Raw genomic sequence first — 17,512 nt, 5'->3', positions numbered from 1 at the left:
ACTGGGTGTAAAAAGCAGGAGAAGTGGAGTCTTAGGATGAGATGAGGGGCAGCAGCAGAGGCTGATGGAGCACAGACAGAGGGGAGAGATTCTGAAACATATTGAGAGGCCCAGAGGATGTGGGAGGAAGACTCTTGTAAAGATTTCCTGGTCTTAGCCCCAGGGGAATACCTGCACTAGTTTTAAAACTCACCCATCCCCTTTACTAGAGAGGTTTTATTATGGTGTCAGTTGCTGTCTCGACTACCCACCTTGTCCATCCATAACTTCTGGTTGTATTTACTGAGAGTGATTGTGGGCTGGGTGAGTTTTTGGGACTCCCTCATAGCCATTTTGGTGGGAAAAAATAAAGCACATATACCAAACCCTGGGAGAACACCTTGAGAGTTACCTGTCCAAACTGTGCTTTACCTACTAAAAGAAATGCTACTGGTGAATTGTTTGTTAGGTATATTCTTTCTTCCCTTCTCAACCAGATACCAAACTTTATGGCCAATCTTTTAATCCAAATCTTCTGAAAGATGTTTTGCATAACTTTATCTAAGGTGGCACGGGCCAACGAAAAGTGATCCTAGTGGAGTATTTCCCTGATACATGTTTGTAAAGTCATGTTAAAGTCATGTTTATAGTCATGTGACATGACTATAAAAGTGCAGGTTGCATAATAAAGAAATTAAACACATACATACACTCAAATGAAGAGACACCACATTTACTACTTATTTTGTGCCAAGCATTATGCTTAATGTTGCAGATACAAATATAGATAGACCAACCCCAAGGAATTAAAAATCCTATAAGGAGAGAAATTCCTCTTAGTTCTTTAGCCAAAGAATATTAACCATCAGCATATTTGTAGAAAAAAAGCATGCTAGCATTGTGGTTCCCAGATCTTTAAAAAATATAATTCCTGGGCCAAATTAATGGAGATCCTGACTTGAAATGTATTCCTAGTACCAAAATCAGGCTGGAATATATTTGTCAGATGGGGCCTTATAAGCATGATAACTTTGCAACATAATGGACCATGACAACAATAATTTTTTTTTGTAGCAGATACAATAAGAGATTTCAATAATTACCTTGTAGGCTCAGAGTGTTACACAGAAGAACAATCTCATAAAAGCTACATGGAGATTAAGCTTTTGAGGGTTGGACTGGCTGAATAGGAAGGTGTATGTTAATGTGTTTGGGGGACTGGATTAGCTGCAAGGATATACACTGGTCCCTGTAAAGTTCTCCACCTCTCATCTGGGCTTTTACCAAATAGTGGCAGATTTGGTATTGTTCTCAGTGATGAATACCAGGTTGTAACATCTTTATGGTGCCAGCTGTATAAAACCCACGCCCGTTAACAGGCCTCTGGGTAGGTAAGAGTTCAGGTAAGAGTTCACACTCACTTGTGAAGTCAGAGCAGCTTAGCATGGGTATTCCTAAATAAAAGGTCATTATCTAACCTCCCTTTTCAGGTGAGCCGTGGATGGAGAAACTGCACATTTAGGAGAAATTGTTGTCTAATGAATGTTCCTGTCTATCACATTTTGAATGCTGAATCTCAGCTTCCTTTTCCTTAACTGGAAAATGGAACTACAACTTGCCATTCTTTCCTCAAGGGGGGTTTTGTATCAATGTATGTGAAACAGAAGTAAAAACTTCAAATGGACTATAGCTATAGAGGAACAGACTGTTTTGGGTTTTATATGGGGTTTTTTGTTTGATATGGAAAATAAAAGATATAAAAGCTAATTAATTCCTTCTACATCATCATATTGGGAATACTTGTCATGTGCTTAGAAACTCAATCTATTTAAAGTCATTAAGTTTTTGAGGATGTATACACTTGACTTTTCTTTGCAAGTTTTATAATATTCTTTGTAGTGGATGAGGAAGGAGGTTGAAGGTGTTATGGGAAGTTGAGCAACAGCTGTTTCTGCTCTTTTCTGTGGAAGGCTTCTCCTACTTACTGTTCAAGGACGGCAAGCCTGCATTCGTTGCCCAACACCTCCTCTGACTCTTTCTTGGATCATTATATTCAGTTGAGAGGCCCAGCTCCTGCTAAGTGCAAACACTTTTAATTTGCCCAACTTAAAAGGAAAGTTTAAAAATATTCCTGTATGATGTAGGGACCTTGGTCTCTTTGGTTTACTGAGGTACCTCTACAGTGACTGGCATATGGAAGACACTCATCAATATTCATTGAATGAATCTAGGTATTGTGATCTAAGGATGATAAATTAAGAGATTTCATAAAATTGTTTTCTTTTTATCAAAATAGGAATTGGTAATAACTGAGAGTGTGTTTTATCATCATCATTCTTTTGTAAATGACTCTTCCTCCCTCTTCTGTGTTTCCCAGGGCTTCTTCATCCTAGTGTTTGGAACCATCCTGGATCCAAAGGTACTGAATGTAAATTCTTCTTGTTGCTTTTTCTGTATTATCGGTACTTGGCCATGTAAAGGCTTGTAAAGGCTATTTATTGAAAAGCTCTCACTTCATTCATTTGTACAGATGTATGAAGCCTGGATCACTGCTCTTTACAATGCAAATGATATTGACCAGCTTGCAAGTTCTTATGGGAATGAATGTTTTATGTACATTAGTGCTGATTCTTAAAACAATTGTAGGTATTGATATTTTCAATTTTACAGATGAGGAAACTGAGACTCAGAGTGAACAGCTTGCTCAAGATCACTACAGAAACCCACTCTGATTAGTTGAAGCAGAAAAGGAACTTACTAAATCTTGCAGTATTATCTTTGGGAGGGTCTCTTCAGCTTGGAGTTGTGGAGGCTCTGCTCCAGGAATAGTTACCAATGCACAGCACAGAAATGCTCCACAAGAGATACCATTGCTCTTCCCCGCTTTGCTGGGCACAGATAGCACAGCTCACCAGGCCAATGTCAGGCAGTAAACACTTAAGCCCGAGTTGCTGCTACTGCTGCCTGGGAGATCACCTCACCCTGCCTGTCTGATACACCAGCACCCGCATTTATTCATTGTCATGTCTGATTGGCTGAGTTCAGGTCACATGGTCATGTCTTAGCTGCAAGGTTGGGTGGAAGTGTGAGCTCCTACTTGTATCTTGAACAGCAGTGGAGTCAAGAAAAGAAACTCTTCAAATACAGATGAGTCTTGAAAGGGATGAGCATTGAAAACAAATAGAAACCAAGTAAAGGAACAACCCCTCAAATGTTTATTCAGCCTTCTAAAACCACCCTCTTTCCATTGTACCATACTACCTTCTGGAAAAAGTAAAGCAAACAACCCTCTCAGATATAAATGCAAACCCCTTCTGTCAATTAAAGTAAATAAATAAATAAAAATAAAAAGGAACAGTACCAGGTTGGATTTACAAAACCAAACCAAAAACCCCAAACAAACAAAAACGTAATCCACTCCTTCCCCCAAGCACCCCACCTTCACTGCAGAGTTTCTTGTTTGTTTGCTTATTTATTTATGTTTTACTATTTATTTTTTACTTATTTATTTATTGTTTACTAAATAAGAAGAGCACCTGTATTCAGCTGGCAAGACTTAGAGAAAAGGACATGTTAATTTTTTTTTTTTTTTTTTTGAGACAAACTTTCACTCTATTACTCTGACTGGAGTGCAGTGGCACCATCATGGCTCACGGCAGCCTCCACCTCTTGGGCTCAGATGATCCTCTCATTACAGCCTCCTGAGTAGCTGGAACTACAGACACATGCCACCACACCCAGCTAATTTTTAAAAGTTTTTGTAGAGATGGGGTCTCCCTATGCTGCCCAGGTTGGTCTCGAACTCCTGAGCTCAAGGGATATACTCATCTTGGCCTCCCAAAGTGCAGGGATTATAGGAATGAGCTACTGCATCCAGCCTACTGCCAGTAATATTCTATTAAATTAATATCAAAGGTTTGTTAAAAGGTCAGGAGATAGAGACCATCCTGGCCAACGTGGTGAAACCCCGTCTCTACTAAAAAATACAAAAACATAGCCAGGCATGGTGGCATGTGCCTGTAGTCTGAGCTACTCAGGAGACTGAGGCAGGGAAATTTCTTGAACCCGGGAGGTAGAGGTTGCAGTGAGTCAAGATCACCCCGCTGTACTCCAGCCTGGCGACAGAGCCAGTTGGGATGATGCAGAGATAATAATATTTTCTCTGCCTTCTCCATTTGATTATGGCAAAGAACAAATGCAATTTTGTAGGTAAAAACACAAAGCACTTAAGGTACTGCCCAGTCATATGCCACAGGATTATGTTTCTATTATCTGTAAAACCACAACTAGTATCTGTAGCCAGAGTACCAGCAGCTGCATTTTTACTTAGTTTACCAGTGTTAGGTGAGATGTGCAAAGAACTCCAAGCCATGGAAACTTCTATCAAGATCAAAACCTCTTACCTTTACAATTATGATATGAAAGGTAAATACTCAAAAGTGTCACAGGACCATACACGATTCATTGACCAAAAGTTGTATATACCAGTAGTCTTTAAACTTTTAGGATTAGTAAAACACAGTGAGCACATATCCCTAGATGTGTTCATTATTAACTTAAAAAGTGTTACGTACATTATGAAACCTAAGAGTGAAAAAGGGTGAGAACAAAGAAATGTAAGTAGAAGTGCCAATGTATCTTACAAATTCCAGTGGGCCCTTGAGCACACCGTCCTCCATCCCTGACGGGTGGTTTGAGGTCTGTGTGTGACAAAGAATACGGCATCTGCAGGGAAAGGCGAAGCTACCCTGAGCTGGAGGGCTTTGGCATATATAGATTGTGAACACAGAACTTCTATAAGGCCTCGGAAGGTGAATAATATTTTGTATAGCAGAAATAAGAAGAGGGCCTGTATTCAGCAGGCAAGACTTAGAGAAAAGGACAGGATGACCTAGTCAGGGAAGATGAATTTCATGGGCTGTTGCTATGTTGTATAGTACTTTTTTCTTTGAGATGGGGTGTCACTCTGTTGCCAAGGCTGGAGTGCACTGTCGTGATCTCAGCTCACTGCAACCTCCACCTCCTGGATTCAAGCGATTCTCCTGCCTCAGCCTTTTGAGTAGCTGGGGTTACAGGTGCCCATCACCACGCCCAGCTAATTTTTGTATTTTTAGTAGAGAGGGGGTTTCACTATGTTGACCAGCCTGGTCTCGAACTCCTGACCTCAAGTGATCCACCTGCCTTGGCCTCCCAAAGTGCTGGGATTACAGGCATGAGCCACCATACCCAGTCGTATAGTACTTTCTTCCTCTAGAAAAGGTCGTTTGAATAATTGACAAATTGTGAGAAGTGATTACATAAGTGCTCCATAAAAATAATGCCAAAGCTAGGCCAGGTGAGGTGGCTTATGCCTGTAATCCCAGCACTTTTAGGAGGCTGAGGCAGGCAGATCATGAGGTCAGGAGATTGAGATCATCCTGGGTAACGTGGTGAAATCCCGTCTCTACTAAAAATACAAAAAAAAAGTAGCCAAGCATGGTGGCACACGACTGTAATCCCAGCTACTCGGGAAGCTAAGGCAGGAGAATTGCTTGAACCTGGGAGGTGGAGGTTGCAGTGGGCCGAGACGGCCCCACTGCACTGCAGCCTGGATAACAGAGCGAGACTACGTCTCAAGAAAAAAAAAGAAGCTATGTTGAGGAATCCTCAAACTTGTGGCAAACTGTATTTCTCAACCATTGGGTCCATATTTAAGGCCCTGAAAGTGAGTATCCTGTGCCACCTCCACCTCTCTTGTCTCTCCCCATCTTTCCACCTTTTCCAAGACTAGTCCACCGGGTCGCTGATCCCTCCATATCCCTCCAATAGAACCTAGCCGCTAACACAGTACCTGGCCACGATATCAGCCAGGTCCAAGCATATGTGTTACCTTCTTATGATCTTCTAATTCTTAACTTCTTTGTTAAATATCCAGATAAGAGAAGCCTTAAAGGGTCGAGTAACCTCTGCAAAAAGGAGCTCCACAATATCAGAGGTAAAGCTTTCATATTAATTTTTGCATTGAAAAGTTTAACAAGATAACAATCTTAGAGTTTCTGGCATATGGAGTGTTGGTAACACTCTCACCTTAACACTTTGCAATGTGGATTTCCCAGAAGTGCTGGGTGCCTCTTAAACAGTTCAGATTCTTTCTGGAATATGGGGATGCAAAGAGATGCAAGTGGAGTTACATGAATTTAGAGGAGAGTGACAAGATGGCTGGTGTTGGAGGGTGAACCTCAAACCACATAGTAGGAGAGCAGGTGATGAAAGAAATGAAATAAGTCTTAGGTTCCCATGATATCTCACTTGTTCTCTATGACTCCAATTAGTTGACCCACATCCAAAGTGTAAAAACTGCAGGGAAATTAATTCTGATCCTACACAAAGAACTACTCAAGAGGGGCCAGTTGCCATGGTTGCTGAAGTGGCTTAAGTGGGCTTGGGGCCTGCTCAGGGTTGCTGTAGAGAAGATTCAGTCATTGGACAGCAGGCTGGACTATAACAGGGCCTCTAACTTATCTTCTATTCCTGTGACTTGGAAACAATATATTGCTATGCAAAGAATGAGGGCCATGAACTGTTTTGAGTGAGGGAAAAACTGCCACTCAATTTTTAAAAAAACTTTTAAATGGCAGCAAAAGGAGATTCAGGGTTGGCCCAAGGAATACACCCACAACAAGCGAGGAGGTGGTCTAGAGCCTCCCACGCCAATGTCTGCTGGGGTCCACATCCCCTGTCACGGACTGGGGCTTTAGGGGATCTGCACGGAGAGAGGCTAATTGATGGGGCTGGGTACCCTGTAGCCCTGAGAGCAGCGTTGCCCCATCCTCGTTCCTTGCCTTTCCATTCCCTCTCTGTAGATTTCTTAAGCTCTGCTCTTCTCTTCTTTTTCTTCCCTCTCTTTTTCTGTTCTCGTTTGCCTTACTCTTACCTAACCTTTGGTCTTGTTTTTAGTCTTTGGTCTCCATACCTGGGAATCTGCTGGTTTCTCTGTACCCCTTTCAGCTTAAAAAAAAAAAAAAAGAGAAAAGTTTAATGCAAACGACATTAATAAATATCTAAAGCAATGGTTCTCAACTTGGGCTATACATTAGAATCAACTGGGAAGCTTCAAAAAATGGGGTTGCCTGGGTCACACCCCTGGAGATTCTCATTTGATTGGTCTGGAGTGTGGCTTGGATTTGGGGATTTTGAAAGCTCCCCAGGTGATTCTAATGTACAGTCAAGGTTGAGGGTCATTCATCTAAAGTCTCCCTGAAGTGTCCTGGCATTGTGAATATTTATCTCCAACAGGCATCCCTGATGTAAGTAGTCTCCTCCTTCACTTTGGTCTGCTGTGGTGTTCTCAGGGAGAGTCCTGACTCTCTCAATCCCTTCCAATTTAGCTTTGCTCCTTTCCTTATGTGTTTCAGAATTAATCCATTCAGGTCATCATAGAGAAATTCTGCCTTTCAGTGTTATAAAATCCTAGTCATTTCTCCCACTTCTCTTTGTGGTTTTATTTGACTGGTAAGTCAAAATAATATCCAGCATTTTATGAGTAGTTATTGATTGAATCAGCGGTTTTTGATGCTGACTGTACCTTAGAAACACCTAGAAAGCTTTAAAAATATACCACTTCAGGGCACAGTGGCTCACGCCTATAATCCCAGCACTTTGGGAGGCTGAGGCGGGTGGATTGCCTGAGGTCAGGAGTTCGAGACCATCCTGGCTAACATGGTGAAACCCCATCTCTACTAAAAATACAAAAATTAGCCAGATGACACATGCCTGTAGTCCCAGCTACTCGGGAGGCTGAGGCAGGAGAATTGCTTGAACTCAGGAGGCGAAGAAGTTGCAGTGAGCCCGAGATTGTGCCACTGTACTCCAGCCTGGGTGACAGAGCAAGACACCGTCTCAAAACAACAACAACAACAACAACAACAACACAACAACAACAACAACAAACACTTTTCAGGCCCTAATCAAGAAAAATTAAATCAGAAACGCTTAGAGGCAGGGCCTAAGCATTTTTTAAAGCTCCCCAGTGATTCTAATGTGCTACCTGGGTTAACAATCACTGGCCTAGGTACTATGTAAATTTATCCTAATTTCTTGCAATTCCCCCTTCATTTCTTGCTCACTAACTTTAGGCCACTGCCTGCAATTAGTTTTGTCAACTCTGCTCAGAGGACAAGTAGGTGTCTCATCTGTGCTCTCCTCTTCTGCTTTGTAGGCCTCTAATCCCTAGGTAGCAATCTTCTGTAGTCGAGATTCAACTCCCCTCCTCATGGCTTCCCATGAGTAGTGTCAGTCCTGCTTCCCAAACCCAGCATAATAAATTTGCTTGTCTGTGTTCATTTGATATCTGATGTGATGAATTAGCCTATGTTTACGTGGTAGTAATTCTACCAGTGAGTTAATGTATTACCTACCTTAGGCAACACATTCCTAAAACACAAGGACATCCTTTGGAGACAGGTGCATTACAAGGGGATGGCTTTAACACTGAGGATTTCAGCAGACCAGCTGAGAGAGCTGTTTGAGAGCTTGGAGCCATTTTGCTGTCTATCTCTCTCTCTCCATGCCACTCAATGTCTTCTCCACTATCTACGACCTTCCCAAATTTGGGGCTCCTTCAGTAGGTGGAGCCAGGTCAGGCCAAGGAGGAGGAGGATCTCTCACAGCAGTCGGTTCCTATGTTGTCAGTGGTTCCAATACAAAAAAGGGGAGAAGGGAGCCGGGCGCAGTGGCTCACACCTGTAATCCCAGCACTTTGGGAGGCCGAGGTGGGCAGATCATGAGGTCAAGAGATGGAAACCATCCTGGTCAACCTGTGAATCCCCATCTCTACTAAAAATACAAAAATTAGCTGGCTGTGGTGGCACATGCCTGTAGTCCCAGTTACTCAGGAGGCTGAGGCAGGAGAATTGCTTGAACCCGGGAGGCAGAAGTTGCAGTTAGCTGAGATCGTGCCACTGCACTCCAGCCTGGACGAGAGAGTGAGACTCTGTCTTGAAAAAAAAGAAAAAAAAAAAAAAAAGAAAAGGAGAGGAGAGGAATAAAGTGAAGGAGTAAAAGGAATTACTGTGGATCACAATTTCCCAGGTGCTTTGAATAATTGTGATAATTGAAAACAGACTAATAATGATATTTAATAAATGCAATTATACTTTGTCTTCAACAGAAGGCTTCTTCTGAATTATCTTGTCATCCCATCAAAGGCCCAAGTTAAGAAACCAGGCTACATTCCTAACCTGGGAGGTGAGTGCAAAGCAAGGGATTCCCATATATGTCATATATGTGACATTTCTTTTAAAATTGCAATTTGATTAATTATAATTGGAAATGATTTTTTCTTCATTAAAAGGATTCTCCTATACAGTCTATTCTCACCTAGCTATGGTTGGAAATATATTCACACTTCAAATTCTTAGGCTACTGAATTTTTTTTGGCCCCGAAAATTAAGCAGGCATGTCTGAAAATGCTTTTAAATTAGCCTGGGTGACTTTTAGATGGGAGTGAGGAGAGCTGCTTGCTCTACTTAACTGCTCCCTCTCTTCAATCTTCTATCTAGTTCTCTATCCCAGGACATCCTATATGACATCAGCAGTATCCCCAAATTTCCCATTGTGGCCCGTTTCTTTTCCCTAGCATGAAAAGATCAAGGTATGATAAACAATATCTGTGAGAGGCCTCAGGGATGATGGAGAAGTTTATTTACATTTGAGATCTTAGAGATAGACAAAGATATATAGAAAAACAGAAGTAGAGGAAGGAGCCATAGGGGAAAACAGAAATTCAGATACATAAAGACAGAGGGACATGGTGACTCATGACTAGAAGAGAGCCACGTAGATACCAGGACACGTGCAGACACAAGTGTTCCAATCCTGTGTCTCGATGTCCCTCTGGATCTGGAGGCAGAAAAGAGAGGAAGACAGAGGAACCCACACTGAAATACCCACATTCATAATAAGAGACAGAGAGATGCAGGGAGGGGATAAGAGATGCATTGGGAGACCCAGAGAAATGCAGAAAAACAAAACAAAACAAAACAAAAAACAAAAACAAAAACAGAGAGATTGACTCACAGAGACACATACAGCATGACAGAGACAGAAACAGAGACAGATGCACTCAGCTATGTAGAGAGGGCCTCCCACCCCTCATCCCAACACATCCAGGCTCCAGCAGCGTTTGTGGCTTTCTGCAGCAGTTCAGTGCCTTGTATGAAAAATGGGTCTTTTTCAAGACGTGTTACAATGAAAAGGAGGTGGTCCAGCTTAGAGAAAGACAAGGTGTGTAATTCAGCATTTGTGGGCAACAGAAAAGACTGTTCTCTGGATTCCAAAGTGGCTTAAAGGGAGAAGACTCTCCATCGGCCATAAGGGATGTACCCACATGGGCTCATTATTCAAGACAGTGAGCTTATAATGCAGATGTTATAAAGCCTATGAATCTTGCTACTTGTACATGAAAGCTGTGATCTTCTGTTCTTGACAAGGTTGTATATTCCAGGAATGGCAGAGCCCAAAGGAGAAATGTGCTCATTCCTGTCTTCTTGCCTCTGGAGAATATGTAGGAAGCTCACACATGTGGTGCTGATGGAGGAGGGCGTGATGTGCAGAAAGGATGAAAGCCTCCTCTGTCTAAGCTGTTCTGTGCTACTAAACGTTTCTCATCCATCAACTGTACATAGCTACATATACGTCATGCTGAGCAGCCACAGCAAACAAAAAGACAAAGGGGGTCACCACCGTGGTTTTTGTTGGGGCTTTTCCACCTCTTTGCTGTTGGGTCACATTTGTCTTTGGAAAGCAAGCTCTGTCTCATCTCGGGAAAGGCGGCCTGGGATTTCACCTGGCTGGATTCTGTGTGTTGCTGAGGGAGGAGCCTCATGAATAGTCACAAAGAGTTGGGCTGATTCTAACTAGGTCATTGCTGATTTTTTTTTCCCAAAAGGAATCCACTGCCAGTATATTCTACTTTTTCAAATTTAAATAGATTGGATGGTCAACCTGGTGTGGGCTTAGATACAACTTCCTTGGCCATGAACCAAGGGGAAAAGCATAGAGTTTTTGAGACAGAAAGATGACTATTTTCAGTTAAGGAGATGAAAGCCTGGAGTTGTGAGTCAATGCTAATGAAGGACTGAGCCAGAGGTAGAAACCCAAGTCTGCTGGCTCCTAGCCCTGCACTTCCTCTTCAAGACTGTGTAGCCACTGAAAGATCTTCTGCCTACACTGACAATGTAAGATCAATCCTCACCAACAATATGCTTTTTTGATACCTAGGATTGGAGAGAGGAAATATCACCTTTCCAATTCAGAGCTGCTCATTTTCTTAACTTGTATGTAAACAAATTCAACATTCAAACCAGGTGTTACCTGATAGAACAGTATTGTAGGTAGAAGCTCTTTGAGAAAAAAAAAGCCTCTTTACAAAGCAAGGACACAGATGACGGCAGCAGCATCTAACTAGTGGATAAAGGCAAAGGGGCAATGGGCAGCCTCTAATTATCCCAACAAGAAGTCAGTATTAATGATGTTTCATTACAAAGGAGAAAGTGGGGCTTGCTTTATGTATGAGTGCAGTTCCTTCCTTCCTTCCTTCTTTCCTTCCTTCCTTCCCCCCTCCCTCTCTCTCTTTCCTTTCCTTTCCTTTCCTTTTCTTCCCTCCCTCCCTCCCTCTCCCTTTCTTTCTTTCTTTCTTTCTTTCTTTCTTTCTTTCTTTCTTTCTTTCTTTCTTTCTTTCTTTCTTTCTTTCTTTCTTTCTTTCTTTCCTTCCTTCCTTCCTTCCTTCCTTCCTTCCTTCCTTCCTTCCTTCCTTCCTTCTTTCTTTCTTTCTTTCTTTCTTTCTTTCTTTCTTTCTTTCTTTCTTTCTTTCTTTCTTTCTTTCTTTCTTTCTTTCTCTCTCTCTCTCTTTCTTTCCTTCCTTCCTTCCTTCTTTCTTTCTCTTTCTTTCTTTTCTTTCTTTCTTCTTTCTTTCCTTTTCTCTTTTCTTTTCTTTCTTATTACAAATTATCTTCCTAAAGTAGGAAAGTTTGAGCAGACGAAAAGCATCAATCTGAAGTTTAAAAAAATGCATCAACCTGGAGAAAGAGTCATTTTTCAAATGGCATTGCTTATCTTGGGACAACAAAAGCATCCTTCACAAATAAAGTCATATAGTGGTTTTAATTTACCATTTACCAATATATTTGTATATTCTTTTCAAGAGAAGGGGTGAGAAAGACATAGTCCTGGTTTTCCTCAGTGCAGGCCTAGGTACAAAGAAATGTCACTTACCCAGAGTCCATATATTGAAGTGAAAATGGAATTTCATGAAGCAAATATAGGTATAGGATGGTAAATCTGGACAAATTTTATAAAAGACTAACTCCAATTACCTCATTTCACAGATAACAGCTCTGAGCACTAGGGAGAGAGGGAGGGATTTGCCTCTCATTTGCTTTGTGCCTTGAGCAGTCACATCTACTATGGAAGTACTCACTACTCAGCTATACTCACTCCCCGAGACAGGATGATGGGAAAGACACCCCACCTTAGCCTCATCATTAACCAAAAAGCCCCCAGGATGCTGAGAGAAAAACTCTGGAATTATTTGGGAATTCCTGGAAGAAGCTATGCCCTCTCTCCTGCATCCCAAAGCCCACTCTACACCATCTTGAAAAATGTCAAGGAACTGTATGGATTAGTTTGACTCTGGATGACCCTGGGTAGAGACACATTCAGTTTCCTGCTGACACCTCACCAACAAAGTGATTTGGTCAGGTGACCCTAGGAGAAATTGATACTGATAGTGTCCAAGGCAGATTTGTAAGTATCAGACTTAATATATAATGATTCTTGGGAAAGCCATTTCAATTCTTTAAACTTTAAGTGGATAAATGTAGCTAAAGTAGTATAGTACTTGGCACATAATAATTGCTCATTCAAATTCAAATGTTAGTTTTTGTTTTTTTTTAATTAGAGTCCTGTGAATATATGAACCCACCCACCCACACACAAACACAAGCAAAAACACAACCATGCCTCCATGCATAAGTTTGGCTGTAGACACCTTCATGGGAACTAGTTCATTGACTTCCGAATTAAAGAGTTAAGCATTTGATTTGGTCTGTTCGACATTAGGGGTATCAGTCAGCAAAACTTGTTGAGCTTACCATTGAAAAATCTTTTCATTCATGACTGTGGTCATAATACACAGTTCCCTGGCCAGGAAAGAGTACACATCACAGAGCTGTGCTCACTGCATGTGTGCCTGAGCTCGCCCTCACTTTCCGCCTTCTTCGAGAAGTCTTCCCTGATTGGTCCAACCAGAAGTGCTGATTCTCCCCACCTGATTTCCTGTAATTTAATAATCTGTGTCCTTCACTTTAGTTTTGTATTTACTGTGTTGTATTGTTTATTTCCTTTTGGTCTTTTTGTGTGCGTATGTCTATGTTTTGGGGAATGGGGTTATTCACTTTTGTTACTCAGTATGTTACTCACTTTTGTATGCCCATAGTGCAGATCATGGTGTCTTGTACATAGAATATGTTCGGTAAATATGTGCAATAAAAAGTCCTTTGATTACACAATGGCTTGATATTGGCTTTTCCACTTCCCAAATGAGCCAGTTCTTCTTAACTACTGACCTAAATGGAACTGACCCATTTCCATAAACAGCACCTCCTTGACCTTCATTGCTATAAAACCCATAACGAAACTGCCTCCTCACTTACCTCTCCTTACTGTTCACATTTCCCCTGGAAATATCTAAATGAGGGTTTGCTTTAGATCTCTGCGGGGAAGAAACCTGTGAGTAGACAACAGTAGAATTGGAGTGTGTGGGACTGTTTGGTGGTGAGCAGAACAATGCAAACCAACTCCCCTGTCTAAAGTCAAATTGTGTGCGTTCCCCACAGTGCCTTCTGTGTCTGAGTTACCACAGCCATGTAGTGGCTCAGTAAGAACTCCTTGTCCCGGTCATTGCAAAAATAAAACAGAAATCTCTCTGTTGCTTGGTTAGGAATTGGATCACAACTTATGCATCAGTTTGTCAGCCAATTTCCTCCAAGTTCAACATCAGAACAGGCAAAAAGACAAAAAAAGTATCAGCCTTTAAAAATCATCAAGAGTAGTGGCAATCATCAAAAGTATCAGCCTTTAAAAATCATCAAGACTTGCATTTTATCACCCTTGTTCCAATTACCCCAGCGCAGCAGATGCAAGCAGAGTCTCATGCGATCATCTGAGATAAGGATGGAGAACTGAAAGACAAACAGATGACTCACTTTAATGGATTTGCTTCAGACAGGAGAAACCTGTAATTTCTCTTAGGCGTGCTTCATGGACCCATAATGGAGTGAATCACAGACTTGCACAAGCCTTGAAACTGTGGGCAACTTTACAGTTCTCAGATCGGCTTCTCACAACAGGCAGTGAGTTCTCACTGGGCCCCTTGGACCTTCCATTTCAAAAATGGAGAAGACAGATGACAGCCGCTGACCAGGGACTGTGGGAGGTGCCACGTGATGGTGGGGCACCATGCTGGGGAGCTGAGCGCCGGCCTTCCTGCCGGGTGATTCTCCACCTCATGGCTGCTAGATCTGCTTCCTGGATGCCGTGAGTAGATGTCCCACACCAACACCATTTTCCTGTGGAGGAAAGGCTTGTTTTTGCACATATTCCAGAAGGGGGAAATGTGTGATTTATGATGGTATTTTCTGGAATGCTCGATTCTTCCAGAAACTTCTGTAACATGATTTAGAAATTGGCTAGCTCAAGGTTGGAGTATTTCCTAAGCCGCCTTTATGTTTGTTTTTCTTTAAGAGTCATTTGTCAGGCTTTCGTGGCTCACTCCTAGGAGTGAAAATGCAAAGTATCCTGTCAGGCAAATGAACTCACTGTCCCTGCATTGTCCCCTTGCTTGATACATTTCAATACCTGTCTTTTAGACTGAATGTAAAGCTGGATGTTGTTTTAAAAGCATTCTTTATCAGTTTCTTCCTTTAGTGAGCCTGACAAAACTGTCATTGTATCAATTTTAAAAACATTTCTCCAGTTCCTGCCAACACGTTTTGCATCTTCCCTTGTTTCAAGTGGCCAATTCTACGCCACTTGAAACTCTATATTCCTTATACTCTGAAGACAGTTGTGAGAGCTCTAAAGTGTTGCATCATTAGGTGCTGTTTGTTTGTTTTTGCTTTTTTTTTTCAGTGCCAGCACTCCATGAGCTTTCTTCATGGAGCAGAGGCAATTGCTGGGCCTATCAATTTCTTTAAAATTTTATAAGTATCAAGATAGTTGGTGAGATATCTGGATGTCTTCCAACTCTGAAATTATGTGATTCTTGAAACCTATCAGTATCTAAATCCAGATTCCAATTTTTAGAAAAGATACTGGGCTACCAACAGATTGGCTGCAAGCCATCTAAAATAGCCAGAGATGAGATGTTTCTGATTCTAATCGTCCTTTTCTATCTTGCTTTCCCCCAAGGCTCTATGTGAAGCAGTTTGTCCATGGCAAGGGAGAACTGCTAAGGGTAACTAAATAGATTCTACTACTGAGGGCAGGGATATTGGGTCTTAAACACATGAACAACTCGTCTACTATTGAAGGCAAGAGATAATGGGTCTTAAACACATAAACAACTCGTTTATCCATCTGATGTTATAATCAGAGTTCTAATTATACTACTGGAGCAGAGGAAACAGACGGTTTTAGAATTAGGGGAACAACACACACACACACACACGCGCACACACATACACACCCCAAAATGTGGGTCACTTAATTCTTAGGTTCCTTGCCCTCTAGTTAATCTCTTTGAATGGGTTGTTCTCATCAGACAATGGTCTGGCCTGGGAGTATGAGGCGAGTTGCCACCTTGAAGACTGGCAAACAGGTGAGAATAGGCGCTCCCTCTTACCTTGTGGTACAATTCCAGGGAGAGGACCCCTTGGGAAAGTATGTCCTTGATTCACAAATATTCTTGGCCACTCACCTTAGGGTGTTTTGCATGAATAGGTTTGCGAGATCACACCTTCCAAGGCATTCCTTCCTGATTGACTCCACTTATAGTTCCCGGCTGACCTTTTAAATTTTTCTTTGGGAATCCCGATGTCAGGCCACACTCAGCGTGTTCAGACGGGTAGGGAGTACTCAGTCTGTGTGAGTCATCCCCTACAATTCCATCTAGCATGTTTCAGAAAGGAGCTCCAGTACCCAGGCAGACTCACTGTAGTTTTAAATTCCAACTCATTCAGAAAATCTGCTCCAGGTACAAGGAAGATGGGACAAATAGGAGATGGTGTTTCAGAACAGCTGGGGTCATCTGGGTCTGTCCAGAGAAACAGGGTTTTATTAGTTCTGACTTGTGGAGACAGTGTGGAAAGAGACACATGCATTGTTATGACACCCTCTCGTGCCCATGGTGGACATCCCCTAACCTGGCATGGCATTATTTCCTGCTCAATTCTTTCACATAAGGCTCCAGGCAGTACAATAAAGAGGAGGTCCACAGTCGGACTGGCATCCAGGAGTGTTTCTACTTAACACACTAGGTTCCAAAATTATCTAGAGTTGCAAATGTGCTCACCTGCCCCTCTGAGATAGAAAAGTTGCCTCATGATTTTAAAGCAAAAACTTCAGATGCTTCAGATGCTGATGTCACTCTGCAGGATCATTTCCCAGTTCATTCACTCATCCAACAAATGTTTACCGAGTGTCTATTCTGTATCTTCTGCTGGGTGCCGAGGATAGAGAAACATGAGGTGTTTACATTCTGACTAATGACAACCTGACCTTTTTTTTTTTTGTCTATTTCACTAGACCACTAGGTGTGGCCTAATTTCTCTGAGGCTCCGGGGCAAAGAGCACAAATTGTTGTGCTCTGTTGACCCACTGTGATTAGAATTTCGGCAGCAGTGTGAAAGTCGCTGATTACTGTAAACTTGATGGAGAGGTAGATCCTTAGACACATCCCCCACCCCGGGACAATCAGGTCTAGCTGCGTTTTCCTGTAAGTCTCTGAGGCCAGCAAATGTTATTTTCTTTGTAATGACCAGCAAATGTGATCTTGTTCTTTGTGATGAACATGTTAGAGCGGGGAGCCTGGCCTCCATTCAGCAGGCTTGAATTGCTTTTTAGTACTGTGTGAAAAACAAAGGTGGATGGTAGTGGGTAATTAACACTTTTATAATCATGTACAGAAAGAGGCGGGTTATGGAAGTGGAGGAGAAGGAACCTGGGACATGACTTTTGCAGGTCCTGAGAAGCTGCCATTCTAGGTGGCTTAGTTGCTTTTATATCTGAAATAAGTCATCTTGCAGACACCTTGGGAACGAGATGTGGAGCTGCCCTTATTGAGTGACTAGTATAGAAATTGGAGGGAATTTATAAATAACTGATAACTCTTTATTTGCCTTCTTGCCACAGATAACCTCAGGCAGGAGTTCTTTTGCTTCTTGTTTTCTCTTTCACTTTTTAATTCTTCGTTTCTGAAACTGATCTCTTTCTTTTGGTCACCCAAGCTTTGCTGTGAATGACTTAAAGAACTCCCATGAATGTATTAGCACAGGGA

The 17,512-nt window shown here is 42.0% G+C and overlaps 1 protein-coding gene across 2 annotated transcripts in view; it reads left to right on the top strand.

Annotated features, from left to right (window-relative positions):
• The window catches only part of LOC105490909 (putative adhesion G protein-coupled receptor F2P), a 40,575-nt gene extending 25,974 nt beyond the window's left edge, over positions 1–14,601 (top strand). Inside the window, exons 7-10 of one of the 2 annotated variants that reach the window (XM_071096951.1) lie at positions 2,357–2,398; positions 5,894–5,953; positions 9,128–9,204; positions 14,151–14,601. In XM_071096951.1, coding sequence (XP_070953052.1) covers positions 2,357–2,398; positions 5,894–5,953; positions 9,128–9,175 — 150 coding nt within the window. In that variant the 3' untranslated portion in view covers positions 9,176–9,204; positions 14,151–14,601. Of the gene's footprint in view, positions 1–2,356; positions 2,399–5,893; positions 5,954–9,127; positions 9,205–10,462; positions 11,610–14,150 lie in introns of those variants that run through there. The other variant, XM_011756884.2, reaches the window with a different exon arrangement.
• Positions 14,602–17,512: the final 2,911 nt, after the last annotated feature.

This window comes from Macaca nemestrina, chromosome 5 (genome assembly GCF_043159975.1).
Source record: "Macaca nemestrina isolate mMacNem1 chromosome 5, mMacNem.hap1, whole genome shotgun sequence".
In the NCBI taxonomy this organism is placed as follows: Eukaryota; Metazoa; Chordata; class Mammalia; order Primates; family Cercopithecidae; genus Macaca; species Macaca nemestrina.
The sequence above is the reverse complement of the archived record's forward strand: the minus strand, read 5'-3'. Positions and strand labels throughout refer to the sequence as shown.